The sequence below is a fragment of the Apteryx mantelli genome, chromosome 2, assembly GCF_036417845.1.
Source record: "Apteryx mantelli isolate bAptMan1 chromosome 2, bAptMan1.hap1, whole genome shotgun sequence".
NCBI lineage: Eukaryota > Metazoa > Chordata > Aves > Apterygiformes > Apterygidae > Apteryx > Apteryx mantelli.
In genome coordinates this window covers 9102651-9117852 of record NC_089979.1, presented here as the reverse complement: position 1 = coordinate 9117852, position 15202 = coordinate 9102651, and the positions used below count along the sequence as shown (strand labels likewise).

The window sequence follows — 15202 nt, the reverse complement described above, 5'->3', positions numbered from 1 at the left end:
TCATCTGTCATTTCTCACATAGATTACTATGGGCCACTGCAAAACAAATTTATTAGCATGGCTGAGTCTCCTCTGCTCAAGTAAGGGGCTTCTGAACTTCTGAACTGCTGAATTAAGTGACTGAGGTATGTCACTTTATGTAAGGTTCTTCATTTGCTCACCTATAAGACAAGGATAAAGATCTTTTTCCTGGTTCACAGAAAATTTAAATGTCAGTGAAGCTGGACTACATGTGGAAAGTTTCCAGCCCTCCTAAGGAAGCTAGCAGAGGCTATAAAAATTAGTAAAGCTCAGACCTTTCTGGGAATTTGCAGGTTCTCATATACAGGGCCTTTGTTTGCATTGCCAGGCCATCTCAGTGTGTGCAGACTGATTCCTTTTGGATGAAACCAAGCTGGGAAATGTGGCTGAGGAATGTGGAGACCACCTAATGCAGTCCACTGCTAATGGGGATACAAGGGTCTGAACCAGTGACCAGGCTATACTGTCACCAATTACTGTACACAGGATAAAATGGGACACAGGTATGAGAGAGACTACAAATGATGAACAGCAATCACTTGGGGGTAATTGCAGGTCTAGTTGAGCCCAGGCCAGTCTTTGAGGAATATGGCAACAACAGCTATAGGTCTTTGTCTCTAAAAAGACAAGACAGACCTGAGTGGTCTCTTAGTGGTCTTCCTGAGGCAGTCTAGGTTTGATGTGTTTTGTGTTGCATTTATCCTCTGAACCTGCTCAAAGCTTACACTCTGTTTAGCTCTGGAGGAATCATCTGCTTTGAAATGAAGTTGGAGGCATCTGAGGGATTTTTTCCGTCCATGTTACTTTCACGTCAAAGCACAGGCAAATTTTTCTGTATCTGAATGGGACAGACCCTAGAACCACATGAACCCATTGCTGTGCCCAGTATGCACAAGTACAAAAGCAGTGAAGGTATTTCACAGCACAGGTAGTGGGAAGAACACTTAAGTTTATACACAAATGCTCATTCCTTGGACAAAATGAACAATGTTTTAGATCCTCTCCCCAACCTGAAAAAGGCTCCAGGTTAAGGAATGCTACACAAGGTCTTTATAGCCAAGGAAGGAAACCCAGAATCTCAGCCTGTGTGACCCCAGATAAGTATTTATTTACCTGACTGAAGGGCCCAGGAACAAATTTAAGGTCTGATATCTCAAGAGTTAGCAGGGACTGAAACTAATGCAGTACATCATATAAAAGGCAGACATCTCTGCCTCTAATGGTGTATATCAATTTGCTTTAATCTTGTGATTCAGATATTATAGCCATCTTATTCTCAGTAATGACTTCCCTTCCACTTCAATCCCAAGCTGATTTAAATGGTCATTTTTGCCAGCTGACCTTGAATCCTGTACAATGGTGGCCTCAAATGAACTGATACTGCAGGAAAGAAGAAAGAGCTTGTCTATCAAAAGAACATGAACTAGGATGAGTCAATGATGAGATATCAGGGTTGAGATGACCCAGTGAAAATCATTTGACTGAATAACTTCCACGCCAAATGTTTCTCTACCACTAGAAGCAAATATTAAAATAAGTAATCCCTTTGGAACAAGCTTTAAAAAGCTTCCATTAGTCACTAAACCTTTTCAATGCCTCATTAATTCTAGTAGTATAATCTGGTTTTGATTAGCCAGGTTGTTAAGCGTCCACTGTCAAACACTAATAAGGAGGGAGAATCTGCTTTACAGTCATGTAGTTATATCTCATCACAGTTGATGTGTAAGAAATTGCCTTTAGCCTCACAGAAATCACCCCAACACAGTTAGCATGAAGTAATCTGACTTCATTTTCACATCTACAAAGTACACATTAACATGTCTCAGGAGCGTTTGATGCTTCATTACCACTGTAAGGATGTTCAAAGTGAATCTCAAGTTTTGTCTGTGAATTGAAATTGAAGAAGTTCAGTTAAGCTGATCCAGCTAACATGCCGTAGACCTGTAGTGGGGACACACTTGAAAAAGTTTAAAAAATGCTTAAAAGTGACTTAGTTTCATTCATGAATTGCCAGACTGAGCTAAATTATATGCATAAATTTAAACAGACAAGTATTTTTATTTAGAATAACTAAAAATATTTTAGTGAAACCAATGCAGCTTTTACTATAGACATAAGGGAGGGATGATTTTTTTGTAAGTATTTAAATATCTGAAGATGTAACTAGGTGCCAAGCATAAGTGCATAAGAAGTTCTGAAAATCCCACTGGATACTAGTGTCCTTAAATGTTCAGATGTCTAATCCAAAGTCTCAGACTCATGGAAAATAAAATAAAAGGCAATAAAGTGAAAAATTAATTTTATTCCCTTAGAGGATTCCCACTGCAGAATAGAGCTCTGTGCATGAGAACCAGAAAGCCTGGATTTCTTTCACAGCTGACATAATGCTTCACTTCAGCTCTGCTACATAGATGACTATAAAATCTCTGTGGATATTTTCCCTTTGACTTTTTTTTATACTGCTTTTTCATTTAAATCTGGAAGCATATTGGAACTTTATTATCAATCTCAGTGAAATACTTAATTAAAAAGTCAGATGGCTGGCTGCCTGGCTGCAACACCAGAGGATCCAACACTAATTTATGTACACTGTAAAACAGGCATAATTATCCTGTCGGTAGACTTGCAGATGGTTAGCATTGGAAGCAGACAAACAAGGGTCAAAGTGTAGCCACAGCCCACACTTTTATAACCAAATGTTCAACAGTCTCCTCTTCTATATATATATTTTCTGTGAAGTCTCTGAGGAGAAAGAAGCTAACATTTCAGAGTCATGGAACTTTTCAGTACTTCTGTTCATACAATACAGGCTATAATTTCAGAGATTTGGGGTCCCCCTCAGGTGTTAAGGCTTTACTACATTGAAAGTTGCATTCCTGGTAAAAGCAGTGTGGCTCCCAATGTGAACTTGGTTATAATGATATTTCTATGCTTTATGTTGGAAATGCTATTGTCAAAAGGAGAAGGATCTCTTACCAGTTGTGATACCTCCATACAGTATCTTGTATGGAAAAGTTGCCATTCTGTGCAGATCTGAATTCATTTAAGGGCAAATAAAGTATTATACTGATGTCTAGAAGAAGGAGAGGGCCAGTCCTGTACTATATCATCTCTTTGAATGAACAGACTTTTGACTCCTCATCCCTGTCACGTTCCCACCAAGGCAGGGCTTTTCTATACAGCTATGGTAGGTGTAGAGTTTTTTAAAATGAATATGTGGCTCACATGGAAGCTTTTTGTAAAAGAGAGATTCTGTTCTGTGAAGGGGCGTGGTCCTCACTGCCATCAGGAAGGGCTTGTAAGGCAGAACACAAGAGATGGTCCAGTCTGACTGCCTTCATGTTAAAGGAAGCGAGAAACAGGAGTAACATCTCCAAGGGCTGGGTCAGCGGTGGGCATGGTTTCCTTTCCTTCCCTTCCCTGCTTCTTCTAATTTTAGTAAGTTTTAAAACCAGCTCAGCTAATTCATGGTTAAAAGGAACTGGAGACACAGATCAATGCTAAATACTAATGCTAAAAGTGTGTACCACTTTTAATAATTGTAAAGTGATTCTGAAACCAATCCAGTAAGCAGTGTTGGAGCCTGATGTACTCTGTAGCTCTAACAACACTGGGATTGTAAACTGCTTGGTGCAGGAGCAGTTTGTACAAAATCTAGCTCAGAGAGATCCCAGTTGATGACTACAGTTCCTGTGCACTATTGTGCAGCAAATAGCAGAATTACTATTGTTAATACTCTATCTGATCATTTCTGCCTTTTAAAACACAAACATTTCTAATACTGGAAGGAGACAGTTGTATACTAACGTCAGTATCACTCACATGGTGTGAAGGAGAGCTAAGCCCCAACATGCTACAATTGATTCTATAACAGAAGAAATACATTTATTTTCAAACATTTATGGCTAAATAATGACTAACAAAGCCTATGTGTTGGAGGGTAGGAGAAAGGGTGGTGCCATCTACCTTGTCTTTTAGGTCCAAAAATTTGGCATTCTAGCCTTCCTCTTTGTCAAGCCCACTCACAGAAGTTGTTGAAAACGAGTCCTTTCTGGACTCAAGTCAGTGCTTAGGCTGAAGTACCTCATCCTGCAAAGGGAGTACAGATAATTAGGATGATGGATAGATGTCAGCTGCAGTGAGTACTTTCCAATCAAAAAAGCAGTGTTTCATTATTATGTGAAAAGCTGTTTTTCAACAAGCTCCATGCAGTACATGGGATCTTCTGCCTGCCATGCAGGCAAAATACCTCTGATCCCAATTGCACAAGTGTTTCTTTCTTTTGTCGTATCTCCACCATACCATCTCCTTCTAAAGCTTACTCTGACTGTGGCCTTCATGGGGTCCAGTCAGGATCCTAGCAATCGCACTAGTTTCTGTCAGTGTCATATCTTGTATTTTAGGCTTCACCAGCAGGCAGAGCATGCTACTGATAAAGGTGTATCAAAGAGTCTGACAGGTAAGTCCAAAGCTTAGCTATAAATGCTACCCTTTGAAAGTGAGATTCATAAAGTTTGGGTAGATAGGACTACAGAAGTGAGGTTACAGCTACAAACACAGCACAGCTTTGACAGCTAACAGCTGGTCTTTAGCAACTGCTCAGATAAAGAATCATGCTCGGGCTACCTTAGGGCTTTCTTTCACAAATCATTAACCAGTAAGAAATATATTTGCTACTCACCGGCTTGCCCTTGAGGGAATTCTCATCAAAAACATGTAATGGGAAGGCAGACATTGCATGTCCGATGAAGTTATCCTTACTCTTATTCATATATCCATACTGAGCATCTAAGACTACAAGGCACAAGGCAGTTGCGAGTCAAGCTTTGGCTATTTTAGAATGTGTTGTTCTACAATAAAGTTGTAATAAAGTATGTGCAGTATAGTTTTATACGGAAATAGTATAATGTTCTTTTCTGCATTCTGCTCTTTTTTTTGCTGAATCAACATAACTCTGGGAGGAAACAGACTACTTCTGTCTTACGTATCAAAAACAGAACTCTCTTTCTCTGACAAAGCAAATCCAAAACTTCTTATATCCCATTGCCCAGCTTTGGAGCAAGTGGAAGATTCTGTGGCAAATCCAAGGTCCTTCCTGAACCATTGTGCATCATCATTACTCTCAGTACTAGTAGAAATTGCAATTATCCCCATACATCTTCTGCATACTGAATGATGAATAGACTCATCTGCTGCATACTGCTTAGATTCATCCAATCATCCAGTTAGAGGAGAAAGCTGGCAACACACACGTGCACGCACGCACACACACACACACACACACACACACAGAGTACTCTTTAAAATTCTGAAATATTTAACCCAATTATATAGTAATACACACAGTTGCTGAGTCTGCAGTGGCAAAATGAGGCAAATGGCAAATCAAAAAGCAGTGCTCTTTTTCTGCTGAAAGTGAGGGGGCTGAAAATGCACTGAAAATCAACGTCACTGATTAGGTATCATGTTCGTAACTGGGGGACACAATGCTGCAATTAATTCTTCTTTGTTCTTCCTTTGTCCTTGTGGGAGCTGTGATTCTCTTTTATACCTTTTCATGATCTTCTTCGCGGTTTCACCATATAGAGGATATTTTATCTATGTTGGCTCTATGTTCTTTGTCCTCTTTCTTAAGCCTTAAAGCTGGTTTTACCAAGCTCTCAAGGTTGCATTTAATAACTGATAATTTGTGGTTTGTGTTTATGCTCTTGTGGGCCTCTGGTATCATCCTGTGCTTGTGCTCTTAGGTACTCTGCTGCCAACCTCTGCTTGTATACTCTGTGGCCCATACGCACATTGATACTTCTATCGGAGCTGACTCTCAGAATATGCCCCATTCTCAGATTGGATCCTAAGATGATGGCACCAGCTGTTTCTTCAGTAGTTCCACATAAATTCTGGCACTTGCTATTAATTTTCCCAGGAGATGTAATTGTAGCTCAACACGGATATTTTTCCAAAAGAGAGCATTATTTATCCAGTGGAAACTAGATGAAATAGAGAAATGAGCTGAAATGGGGAAAGGTCTAATTATATTATCCTTTGGTTTGACAGCAGAGGGTCAAATTTTATAATTCTCTGCCTAGGAAAAATGAAACAATCTTAAATGATCAGACTGTGTGGGTGTCTTATTTGTTTTCCATAATTTCTGAGCCTCTTGACAGGTTCATCCAAATTAGAAACATCAGAAAATCCAAATGTCAATAAATAAAAACTGTCGCTTATCTTCCTCCTAGGGCTACAAAGTTACATAAGAAAGCATCCACTTTAGGACTTCTTGTGGCTATAATCCACATTACTACAACAAAGTGAAAAGGGTGAGGCAGAATAATGCACATATCACACAACAATTTACGATAAGAACTGAGATGTTTTAAAGTAAGAAAGTTTCTCCCCTCATCACTGTTACCACCCATAGGGAAAATTCTGCCAAAGATCTTAAAGTGAAACAATGTCCTTTTTGACTCACACGTTAACATTTTACATCTCAGATTTACATGTTTTGATGTGTGAAGCAGAAAATAATCTACATTTGTCCTTATGGATATATAAATGTTCTGTGACATTAAAAAGAGGTATAAGAGGTATTATGATACAACCTTTTTCATAGTTTAGTCAGCAGGAATAATTAGGAATTTACATAGAATAGTGGTCTATTGGAAAAGAAGTTGACATTTTTATACTCCAGTTATCAGAGTAGAAGTGACTGAGGAGATTTCAGGGTTTGAGAGGTTTATATCATGGATTAATTTACTCTGAAATTGGAAAAATGAAGTCAGTGCACAAGATGGGAAAATAAATTAAAAATGATACCATAATAGATCATATAATGCCCAAATTCAACTTTCATTAATGTCTTTGATACATATACTTTCTTTTCACCTCTCTGTATATGTAGCAGTAGTATGAAACTCTGTTTTTTTTTATCCTACCTCCTTTTAAAACTGCAGCTGAAGAAAATGCATCAATTAAAATCCATCAACTTAAGTTGATGGATATATTCTGCTTCTCTTCAGTGCACTTTAAGAAAGATCATTTATCTTTTTGTTTTATCAAACATCTGTGGAGAACCAGAAAGCCCTTCAGAGAGGCTAAAAACGACAGAATTCAATAGCAATGTTTTCTTTCTAACCACTGAAGTTTTTTCATGATGTTTTACACAATTAGGGATATAGCAGTATCAAACAATACATCATGAACTTTACAATGTGCTGACAGATATTGTGGGCACTATCCGAATTTAGATTGCTACTTAAACACGGTATTTTAAGTAGAGTTTTAGTGATTCAGTTATAAATACAGTTTATTAATTTTCCATCTTAAAGATGAGAAGAAGATACAACCACAAAATACTTGATTTTTTTCTGAGTTTAATTTGCTCATACTGTCCTACTTGGCTAGAAGCAAAAGCTGCTTCTTTCCTCTCCACAGTGTTTTGAATCAGGAGCATTTTCATTCTCTGTCCTGAGTAAGTAAGCTCTAGATTACATGGGACTAAATGAAGTCTTCCTTTATAGAGAGTTTCACATTCATTAGCAAGGTAACGTACATCACTCTGCTTCCACCTCTCCCCCCTTTTGGGGGGGGGGGGGCTGGGCTTTCTCTTTGTTCTTTTAAATGATACTGGTCTTAAAATTTGAAAAACAACCAAAAAAAACAACAAAGGGATTTTTTACTATAGCATTTATGCTAAACGTCTAACTAAAAGGCCAAAAAAGGCATTCAAGCACAAATATGCTTAAATCCATTGTCTTGTAGGCAACGGAGCTAATGAAGTTTGGTTTCATATGGTTTTAAGTCATAGGTCCCCTATATATTCTTCATTTCAACAACAACCCAATCAAGAAATATTTGCTGAGATCCTCCATCTGCAAAATTTCACTGTCCTCTCAATATTTATTTTTTAGGAAATTGGGCAAAAATAAAATAGAATAGGTCTTATCAAATTGCAATAATTTCCTCATGAAATGGTATCCCAGAATACATTTGTTCCTTGATGTAGCCTGTTTCATTCATGGGCCAATCCAGAAGCTGAGGAAAAAAAAAAGGAATCTAATTGCTAAACAATGGTTGGAGGGTAGGGAAAAAGCAGCTTGTGCCATTCCTGATGCTCAACCTAATTTCATTCCAAAGCTAATCACAGACTTCAACTAACTGTGCTATTTTTTGAAGCAGCCTGAAGAAGCTGGAACCTTTTAGAAAGCTGCATGAGGAGGAACTAAAATGCCCTTGCTGATCTCTCCCAGCTCCGCCCCGGTGCCAGATCTCTGGCATGTTGTGTTCAGCATTAACCTCTCCCAGCATCTTCAAGCAGTGGCATTGTCGTACCAGCTCCAGACGCAGAGCTCTGTGTTATGTTGGAAAATTCACTGATGTATATTAAGTTACAGCAATGTCTCTCATTCCAAGAATGCACTGTTTTCTTTTACTGTTGTCTTTCACAAAAAAAGAAGACGCTGGAAGAATCCATAGAGATTTCAACTAGTTTCAGTTTAGTCAGAATAATCATAAAGCTTATTACAAGTACTTCCTTCCTCCCTTTTCTCTTTTTCTACAGTAATATGTCATGTTTTAAGCTAGACAGTAAATTTTGTGGAGCAATGACAATATCTGACTTATATAGCCCCATTCTGATTTGAGACTTACTAAGTGAACAGTCTGGAAAAAAGAATTTATAGAAGCAAGATACTAACAGAAAAAGCAGCATAAAACACAAGTTTAACAAAGTTTATGATAAGAACTGTAGCAATATTCTCCAACCTTAGCATACATTATACTTACATTACATATAGAGTCATGAAAACAACTCAGGCATACAGGCCACATACAAAGGGAGTATTGAGAACATTTCAAATTAAGGGTGGAACATCTTCACTATTTTCAACATTAGCATAACTCTTCTTAGTCTCTGTAATCTTTCCTGGTTGTAACCTAATAGGTCCCTGTCCAATTCGTTCCTTTTCTTGGATTATCTTTGTCACATCAGGGAATGAATATTTACTAGGATCCACTTCTAATTTCTCAACTCGTCCACTTCTGCAATGAGAGGGAAACAAATGGAAAATACTTAATTTTGGTGTTAAATGTAACAGCACTATTTTGGGGGCTGTTTATAAGCCTGTTGACTTCAATATGAGATTTGTTGCCGAGTACAATTAAAGAAGGATTAAGAGATTTTATTAATTGTAAATTGACTGTTACCAGAAACTCACTGTAAACGCAGAAAAGTCACTATAAAATCTCTAAGATTTTGTACAAAAGAAACCTTAGCCTAACAATATTGAAAGTTAATTTTTTGGCACCTGTGATTTGTTTTAATTCAGCACATGGTGATTGCTGGTATCACATTATAAATGGTTGGCTTCTGAAATAAGATAGGTTTTGAGAAAAAATTGTCTTTTCTTTCTTTTTGTTGTTCATTTTTAGCTCAGTACCTTCACAGGAGCTGTTTAATAACTTCTACATGACAGATTAAACCTTGGAAAACAGAAATACACCTTTATTTAGAGAGAAAATATAATTGTACTAATTTATTTGCTTATATCAGCTAATTCTTATGTTTTGGCTATATGAAGCCTAACAATGTTTATATGATGAGCAAATTTTGAATGAAATTATTAGCACGGTCAGAATTATAACAGAATTTCCTGATTCAAACCATGTTATGGATATTCTTTTAGATCACACTTAAAGATGTGTACAGTCCACTCAATAAGGCAACATATATTGCATCATGATCAGAGATTTTAAATATTCTTAAACTTGCTGTCTTGCAGCATTTAAAGCAACTGTTTTTTTCTAACAGAGGAGCTAAAACACTTACATGGAAAAGATCTCATCTGTTTTCAAGCAATTTGTAACTGTTTACAGGAAAAATGGGAAAATGGAAATGTAACTGTACAATGATGTTCTAATTTCTGCAAATTCCAACATCATTTGTATATCCCAGTGCTAACTTTTCTTTTATACATTGGGTCATCCAAGCTCAGCATTACAAAAGGCAGTACACCATTCTTCAAAGATGTGAGAAAACTACGTTTGCCCAGGAGATCAGAACGGTTCAACAGGACTAGAACAAAGGAAGAGGTAGCAAAGCCACTGGATGAAAAAATGCATTTCTTTGATGTAAATATGTAAAATATGTAAATAAACTATATTAAAAGTTTTTAGCTGAATAAAATATTTTTTGAAAAGAATGCCTGTGAATACACTATCTTTAGTTATTAGAACAAAGAGAGAGTTTTGTCAGGGAGCTGCCAAAAGGCTGCCAGCCTTGCTCCATCAAGCCCCTCTGGGGCCTGAACAGACATCCCAGCACACATCTGCGTGCATGATCTCCGTCCCAGTGGAGGAGAGATGCAGAGGGACTCATGGCAGACTTCTTCCTTTCCTGCTACGCCAGTGCCGAGGGAAATGCGACTGACAGAAGAGGTGGTAATCAGCCTAACCACCTCTGTCAGCCTTATGCCACCAGATTCTTCTTGTGCCAAGGGAATTATTTGCTCATTTTGCTGAGCAGGAGACAACTGGAGAAGCCCCCTGTTTTAATAATCTGGATAACCTTCTCCCACAAATGGCACAAACAAACAAAAACTATTCAGAGGAGAATTTTATGGGTAATGAAGACAGATACAAGACAACTCTTCCTATTTCTTCACCCTGAATGTTCTTCAATTTATAACGCTAGATTTTTTATTATATGAGACAGCTTAATGAAATAAAAGTGGATTCATTTTGGGGCAACATTCTAGAAAATGTTCATTCCCAAGAGGCAATAAATGTTTTTGTTTCTTGTGTAATTTGTGAGATGTGCTGTGACCTTGAATCACTTTATTAGTAGCTATTGGGGAGACTCCAAAAGGAGCACACTCTGTCCAGAATCTTATCTTTGCGTCTGTGATGTGTGAACTTAGCACTCCGAAGCACCTCAGAAAAAGCTAAAAAAGCATAAATATGAAAATTAATTAGCCTCAGTGTGTGCTTCAGTCACATGGTAGAAAAGATTTTCCTTGATTTGATGTATTTTAATTAGTAGTGATATTTTGGATTTGTTCAACAGCTCTGAAATGTCACAAATTACTAGTCATGAAAATACAATAAACTTTATGGAGTTTGAATAGCTTATTGCTTACCAGCAGAATACATTTAAATACACAAGAAACTAATTAACAGTGAGTGTCATTACTAACAGGCCATGTCAACAAGCTATGAAAGGATTATACACATCAATCATTCTCAAAATTTAATCAGCACATGCTATCTATGAATGTCTATTAGTGACTGACAATAGGAAAGACTAAGAATCAAGCAATGGGGATTTGGGTATCCAAAAAGAAAGTGTTTTTGTCATGTACTTATATACAGATAATCAAATATTCTATACTTGTTTCTAATTAGACTATTGTTGGAAGATTGCATTTTTGGATTATCATTTTTGGATATGCTGATGCAGGATGAGACAAATGAGATCTTTCCGAAAAGGCCTGTAAAAATTTAGGACTGGTTTCTTTTCTAGGCTGAGGGTTTTTTTGTGAAGGAAAGGAAGGAGATAGGTAAATTATAGGTCTTTTACCTCAGAGTTGAATGTATACTGTTCTGATACTTTTTTAGGGGTCAATGCTGCTTTGATACTGTTTAGAGCTCTAAAACTGTGTGACTGATACAGAGTTCTTAACAAACACCATGGCAATGGAAAACTGGTGCAGCAGAGTAGAAATGTATCCTCATCTACCTCATCTATCCTCATGTACCTTCATATAACAACACACTGCCCAATAGAAGCAGGGTCAAGCTGTGTTCCATATAATGGAAGCAAGGATTTCCTTTCTGGTAAAAGGAGTAGCTCTTTGGTACCCACACTTACAGTATAGCTTCATGGTACCATCATGATACAAATCTTTAGCTGACGTCAACACTCAGTTATACTGAAGTCATTGCAGCTTTGACACATATATCTGCTGGTAACCTCCTCCTCTCTCATCATCTAATCTGTGCAAAAACAGGCATACCGATGATGTCAAGATTAAGCAGCTGACAATTTTTGGAAGAAAGAATAAGTTTTAGGTCATCTAGATGTTTTTTTCCACGTAACTCTAACTATCAGAATACAAGCAATCTTGTTGCTGAAGCTCCTTCATGAGCAACAGTAAGACAACAGTGATGAGGACAGTAAAATCTCTGGCAGGACCAACTACATCACTTGTCTGGAAATCTCAATTTTAAGGATTTTAAGTTTTTTTTTTTTTCCTTAGGAAGGCTTTTTATAGCTTTACACAGTTCAGCAATGACTTTTAAAAGAAAATAAAAAGACCTCACAATAAAGAAATGGCAATAAGTCCCTCAACTCTAAATAACTATGTCAGCCTGCTGAGCGATCAGGTATGTGGCAGAACATATATCTGATAATTTGATGTTTTTTGATAATTTACACTTATGTTCACACAATTCTTAATCCCCAAATTTGATATTTTAAAGACCTGACAGTTATAATCTACTTTTTCAGCTTCTGAATTTCAGTAGAAATTCAGAGTCTTCAGAATCAGTGAATCTTGGGAAGAAATGAATGCACAATGATTGGTGGAACTAACTTCAATTTTCAAGGACTAGACTACAGTCAGGAAGAACTGACAAATCACTGGTAAGAAGTTCTGATAAACAAAATGCTGCTGATGTCCAGGCCATCCTGTTCTAAAAGACAAATACCTCTCATAATCATAATCATCAGACTAAGAACATGTATAATACCAACACCCACATTTATAAAAGTTACAGAGAAAATCATAGTTACTGTGACATTTTCAACTGTATTCATGCAGCTTTTGCAGTTTATCTCTACTGAGATGATATTAAAAATAGGATAATGATCTGAAATGCAAATCTGTGAATTCCCTAAGTAAAATACATGATAGCTACTATATGAATTCATCATCTGAAAACTGAAAAGAAGTTTAACTGGAAAAAAAAATCTATGACATTTTAAAGGTGAGTGAAAGTTTTCAACCTGCAACTTCTGAGTTTTCATTTCTACAGTGAGACTCATGGTTTGCATTACTGAGGTGAATACACTGAATTAGAAGAATTCTAGATTAACTTTTTCAGAAAACAAAACCTGAAGGAATCATATTAGATCATCTAGCTCTCCCCCCTGCTTAGCCAATGTTGAAGTTTCAAGTCTAACCAAAATAAACTTTTAAATCCATCAACTTTTGAATAACTTATCTTCCTGGCTATAAATTTTGGAGGTCAAAGCACGGTTTATTAGAAAGGTGATATGTAAGAACACCAGATTGGAACTTTCCAGGTCCTCAGTTTAGTCCTTTATCTTTGCAGGAAATCACAGCACACAATCACTTTCATAAACTGATCAAGATCAGAATTCTGTGGACAACAGAAACCTTGCATATCATAGGGATCAGAACAAGAAAATTATATTGTTTCTGAACAGGAAATAAGAAAGGCACAATCTGCAGGTGGTAGAAAAGATTACTTCTGCTGATTGTTTGTTGTGCCTACTGTAATGGACCATTGTCCCAAACAACATCACTGGGACTGTGATGATATCAGTATTAAGCAACACCAGCAAAAACAGCTTGCAGCCTTTCAGAAGTAATTTTACGATGTTAGAGACTTCGACCTTAATTCCCCTTTACAGCATCTATATGTACACTTTGTTGATATGGATGTTTTTTCAAGTTATCTATTTGCTGGTTTGCCCTTTGCCTTCTTTTTCACAGACACTTAAAGATACCAAATTTCAAACTGACCTTGACTGTTGGCAAGAGACATGCTCCAACTCCTACAGTTCCTGAATTTACCTTGAGTTTCTGGGTTTGTCTATATTACCAACTTATTCTCACTATTTCATTATCTCAGAAAAATTAAAAGCACTGTTAATTTGTCAGTCATAGTTGAGTCCAGTTTAGACATTAGGGAATCTTACATTGAAAACATGCTTTATTCTAGCAAGATATTAAGATTTTGATTACAAAGTTCTGGAAAGCTGCAAAGAAACCTTAAAGTATACCTGCCCTTGTACTCCTTATCAGAAAAGGACAAGAGTTCTCAAGACGACTTTAAGTTGTAGTAATCAAAGGTTAACTCAACAGTATTCTTGAGAATGTTATCCTCCAGAACAGCTCTCCTTATTTTAAAGCCTCCTCACTCTTATTACAGTTATGGATTACCAGATCTTTGTGTGTGCAAATGAATTTTCAAATCATTCCATAGATGCCCCACCTTTCATCCTCCTCATTAATCAAACAATAGAGATGTATACTCTCTACTTTGATTAGCTCTGGGCTTTTATGAGAATGCAAATGAAACTATACTTTAAGCTCAATTGAGGTAAAAAGCCTTTTTAATATGTTGCTTAATCATACCTGACTCCACTTCCTGATTAAGAGGCCAGTTGAACTCCCTTCTCAGACAACATAAATTGCGTGGTGAAAGTTCATGTCTTCATAACAGTTAACAAACTGAAAAGATATAGCCTGAAAAGATATTTCTGTAATGCTGTTCAACTCTCCAGATTTGCAGTCTACTGCCAGGTCTTTATTGAGACCACACATTACATGTCAGTAGGACAAATAATGGATTTGCCAATTGTGACCCTTCCACATATTTATTCACCTCCTATTCAGGCCACATTTCAGATACACTTAGCTTTCTTCAAGTTAAAATGTTTATGTTTGGTTTAGGAGCAGAAGTGATGGTGAATTCTGGTTTTGAAAGATCAGGTAAATCCTCTTGCCATTCCTTAGGGTGTGTTTGTTTGTCTATGCCTCCACTCAAGTTCTGACTTCACCTTATCTCACACTCCCAGTCTTGAGACATTATTCATTTTGTTCTACTGTTTGCACCTTTGCAATATCATGTTCTCTGCTTTCCAGCTTGTCACGTTTCTATCCCTTTCTGTTACCTGCAGAAATGCAAGACTGGGAGAGAGATCTTCAGCCATTAAGTCCATGGACAGGGAGGGGAGTATTCCTACACTTTGCAAGAATTCTTTCAAGCACTCAAATTAGGACTCCTCACACACAAGATAAGATTCCTACCCTTACACCTACAGTTTTCTCTGACAGATTTGTTTTTTGCATCTTCTCCACCAAAATGAACCAAGCTATATCAGGGTCACCCAGTAAATCAGGGCTTCCCAGTAAGTCTCGTCTCCAGTGACACTCTT

The 15202-nt window shown here is 37.2% G+C and overlaps 1 protein-coding gene across 1 annotated transcript in view; it reads right to left on the bottom strand.

The window, feature by feature from the left end:
- Positions 1-8492: 8492 nt before the first annotated feature.
- Positions 8493-15202, bottom strand: part of DNAAF11 (dynein axonemal assembly factor 11) — a 51279-nt gene continuing 44569 nt past the window's right edge. Inside the window, exon 16 of the mRNA XM_067290149.1 lies at positions 8493-9057. Coding sequence (XP_067146250.1) covers positions 8871-9057 — 187 coding nt within the window. The 3' untranslated portion in view covers positions 8493-8870. The remainder of the gene's footprint in view (positions 9058-15202) is intronic.